Below are 3337 nucleotides of genomic sequence, written 5' to 3' on the forward strand. Positions count from 1 at the left end.
GGGAGGAAGAAGGAAGGAAAGAAAGAAGGAAAGAAACAGAGACCAGGTCCTTCGTCTTTCTTAAACCATAATCTGCAGTGATTACTGCATCTGATCACCAGAGGGCAACGGTGTTCCTAGAATGAGAACTCTTGACGCATTAAAAAGAGAATTGAGGACATCTTAGAGCTGGAATCATTTGGGTGCCTGGCTTTCATGTTTTTGTTTTGTTTTGTAAGATGAAATATACAGCAAGAATTGCATCCGTCACCAGGACCTAGTTTATGCGCACGGACTTGAAACACCACTCTTGGTTTTATCATGTATTCTCATGGTCTACAGCCCATATCACTTCATTACATAGAGCTAGGGATATAGCTCAGCGGTAGAACATGTGTCTGGCATGTATGGGGCTGTAGACTCAATCCCTAGAACCCAAGGTTAAAACAACTGAACTCACTTAAATTGATTTAATAAGCTGCTGCTGGGCCCTTACTTTGAAAAACTCACTTAGTCCTGGTCACTCATGTTCAAAAGAAGAAGTGCTTACCCCCAAATGAAGAGGGATCCCTTGAAGAAGGGTCACTTGTACTTTTCCCTCTCGGGCATCTACTGGTCCCCAGGCCCAGTTCCAGTTAAGCACAGATGCAGTGTGACAACCTAGTAGGCCATCTACCAACCCTTCCTTTGTGGAAATGAATGCTGTGGCTGCTCTGTCATTGGAGCAGAAGTTCCTACAACCACCTTTCTGGAAGTGGTCTCCATCAGGCTGAGTTTGTGTTCTCACTTGGGTGGCTGAGCACTTCAAAACTGTAAGAATACCAGAAACAAAACAAAACAACAAAACATACCTTTCCTAAGGATGCTAGCCCACATCTGAATTAAGGCCACAAAAAAAAAAAAAGAAAGGAAAGGAAAAAGAAAAAGAAAAAAAAGTAAACAGTAAACAGCACTTGCTACAGATCCCAGGAAGCCAGTCCTCCCCCTTTCTCCACTCTCACTGAGCCTCGAATGCCCTTGCCAGATGTCTATCACCTCAACACCCGCCTGCTTGATTATCTTTAAGAGTGGACTTTAGTAACCTTTGAAGGAAACCAATTTCACTGGATTTGTGGAAGGAACTGACCCCTGGCACACTGGCCTCTTCTCCCTGGCGCCCGAAATCACAGAAGTATTAAATTATCAGGGAGATTTATGGGAAATGTAACATTGTTTCTCAGGGCCTTGTGTCCCACGTTTATTTGTGCTCATGTGCACACACTACACACACCCCTTGGGATGAGGTAGGGTCACCTTGAAGTTCAGGAGCATTATACCACTACAGATGAGCAGCACCAACGCTCCTGCTGGAAGGAAAGGAAATGAGCTTTCTTCCTTCAGGTTTTGAGAGCTAGCTTCTTTTGTAAAGATGCCAAGGACTCATTTTTCAAGGGATAGCTTAAAAAGCACTAAAATGCAAGGTATTTTAGAACTTTAAAAAATTACACTTATTTATTATATGTGTGCATGACTGCCATAGCAGGCACGTGGGAGTCAGAGGAAAGCTGGGGAGTCAGTTCTCTTCTTCCACCTCTAGGGCAGAGGAACAAACTCTGTCAGGCTTGCCAGCAGCACCTTTACCCAATGGTCATCTCACTTAGTCCTATTTTATGACTTTTAAAAATTATATTGGATCGAAGAAGAATAATCCCTGGTATTTGATAATTGGCATACTTTGTCAGTCTGGGGTTTTTATTTCTTTGTTTTTGTTTTAATAGGCAATTCTCCCCGCAAATAACGAGGGAGGCTGTCTTCAGGGATCTTCTTTCCTCTAAGAAGACAAGCTCTTAAGTTGTGACTTCATTTCTCTGGTGAACTAGTAAAGGCTGGAGCTTGGAGTAGGGAATATTCCTGAGACAGTAATGATTGTTATGTTGTTGCTGTTTGTTATTTAACAATCCCAACAGTTTGCCTCTTTCTAGAAATAAGGAAATAAGGCTAAGAGTCGAAAAGGTGATTCCCATCATCGGATGCTAGATGACTTTATCATCTCACCAATTTAAATCTTATGCTTGGCTCTACATAAGATATAAGGCTGCGGGTCTGTGGCTTTGTGGAACATCCGGGAGCCTCCTTGCCTCGGAACTCTGCAGTTGTGAAACTTTAAAAATCTGTTTAACGAAGAGGGAAACCTGGCTTCATTCATACAACTCCATATCCACAGTCACTGCCTGGAAATCAGTAAGCAATCCACGAGCTGAAAAGTTTTCCATCGTGGTTTCAGTTATGCAGAAGATTGCTGCCCTGTCACTCCCTGGTTAGATCAGAAGGACACCAGAACTAAATGATCCCTCCGCAGACCCGTGAGAAACCTTTACCACTTTATCCCGAAGCCTCGCACGATGGCCTGCCATGAACAACGAAATTCTAGAAACTTGTCTGCGCTGCAGAGAGCTGGCTGAGCTTTTGGACACACCTCCCCTATTTTGGTAGGAGCCATAGAGTCTAAGCCATGGGTCGATTGGGTACACAGTGCGCATGCCAACAGCCTACCCACGCTGGGTACCCCGACCAGGGGCTGTTGTTCGTGGGACCCTTTTCTCACGTTCTCAAACCTGCTAAATATTTCTGGCCACGGAAATACCAGAAAGGCAGAGGCAGCGTTGGAGGGCTCCGCGCCTCTCGTGCGACACAAGCTCAGGCTGGAAGCGCTGTGGTCCCCGAGCGTGTCCCGCCGCGTCGCGGCTCACTCACCCACGCGCGGCCCTCCTGCACGGCGGCCAGCACCCGTAGCGCGCTGGGCGAGCCGGCGCGATAATTGAAGAAGTGCAGCGCAGCGCGCGCCGCCAGCTGCAGGATGCCGCGTGGCAGCCCTACGGCCGGGGGCTGCCCGGGGACATCGTTGTACTCCGGATCCGCGGGCGCTGCGGCAGCAGCGGCCAGTGCGAGCCTCGGCAGCAGCCAGAGGCTCAGCAGCAGCGCCGGCAGCGGGGGTCGACGGGGCTGCATGGACGCGGGCGACAGGGGCCCACGGGGCTGCGTGGATGGGGAAAACTGGCACGGAGCTCCCCAACCCGGTTCTCGGTGCTCGCGGAAATAGGCCACGGCGGCCACTCCCCTCCGCCCCCGGGTCACCGCCCTTCTTTGCCTCCTCTGTCCAAGCCGAAGGACCAGAAGGCGCCTCCGAGAGAGCGGGTCAGAGAGCCTGTCCCTGATGACGCGGTGAGAGGGGACATGGGACAGTGGGGCGCCTCCTTGAGGGCACACCCCTACTCCAGTTCTGGGAACTTGACTTGGCGCCTGTGGCTGCTGCGATTTCGCAACCCTCCGGTTTTAGAGTGAACCCACTCCAAAGGTTAGATGCTGGTGAAAGAGAAGA

General features: G+C 49.4%; 1 protein-coding gene across 1 annotated transcript in view; it reads right to left on the bottom strand.

Moving 5' to 3' along the window:
- Positions 1–2999, bottom strand: part of Rarres1 (retinoic acid receptor responder 1) — a 40174-nt gene extending 37175 nt beyond the window's left edge. Inside the window, exon 1 of the mRNA XM_028763622.1 lies at positions 2713–2999. Within this exon, the coding sequence (XP_028619455.1) occupies positions 2713–2967 (255 nt within the window). The 5' untranslated portion in view covers positions 2968–2999. The remainder of the gene's footprint in view (positions 1–2712) is intronic.
- Positions 3000–3337: the final 338 nt, after the last annotated feature.

Source organism: Grammomys surdaster, unplaced genomic scaffold, assembly GCF_004785775.1.
Source record: "Grammomys surdaster isolate TR1022 unplaced genomic scaffold, NIH_TR_1.0 139, whole genome shotgun sequence".
Lineage (NCBI taxonomy): Eukaryota > Metazoa > Chordata > Mammalia > Rodentia > Muridae > Grammomys > Grammomys surdaster.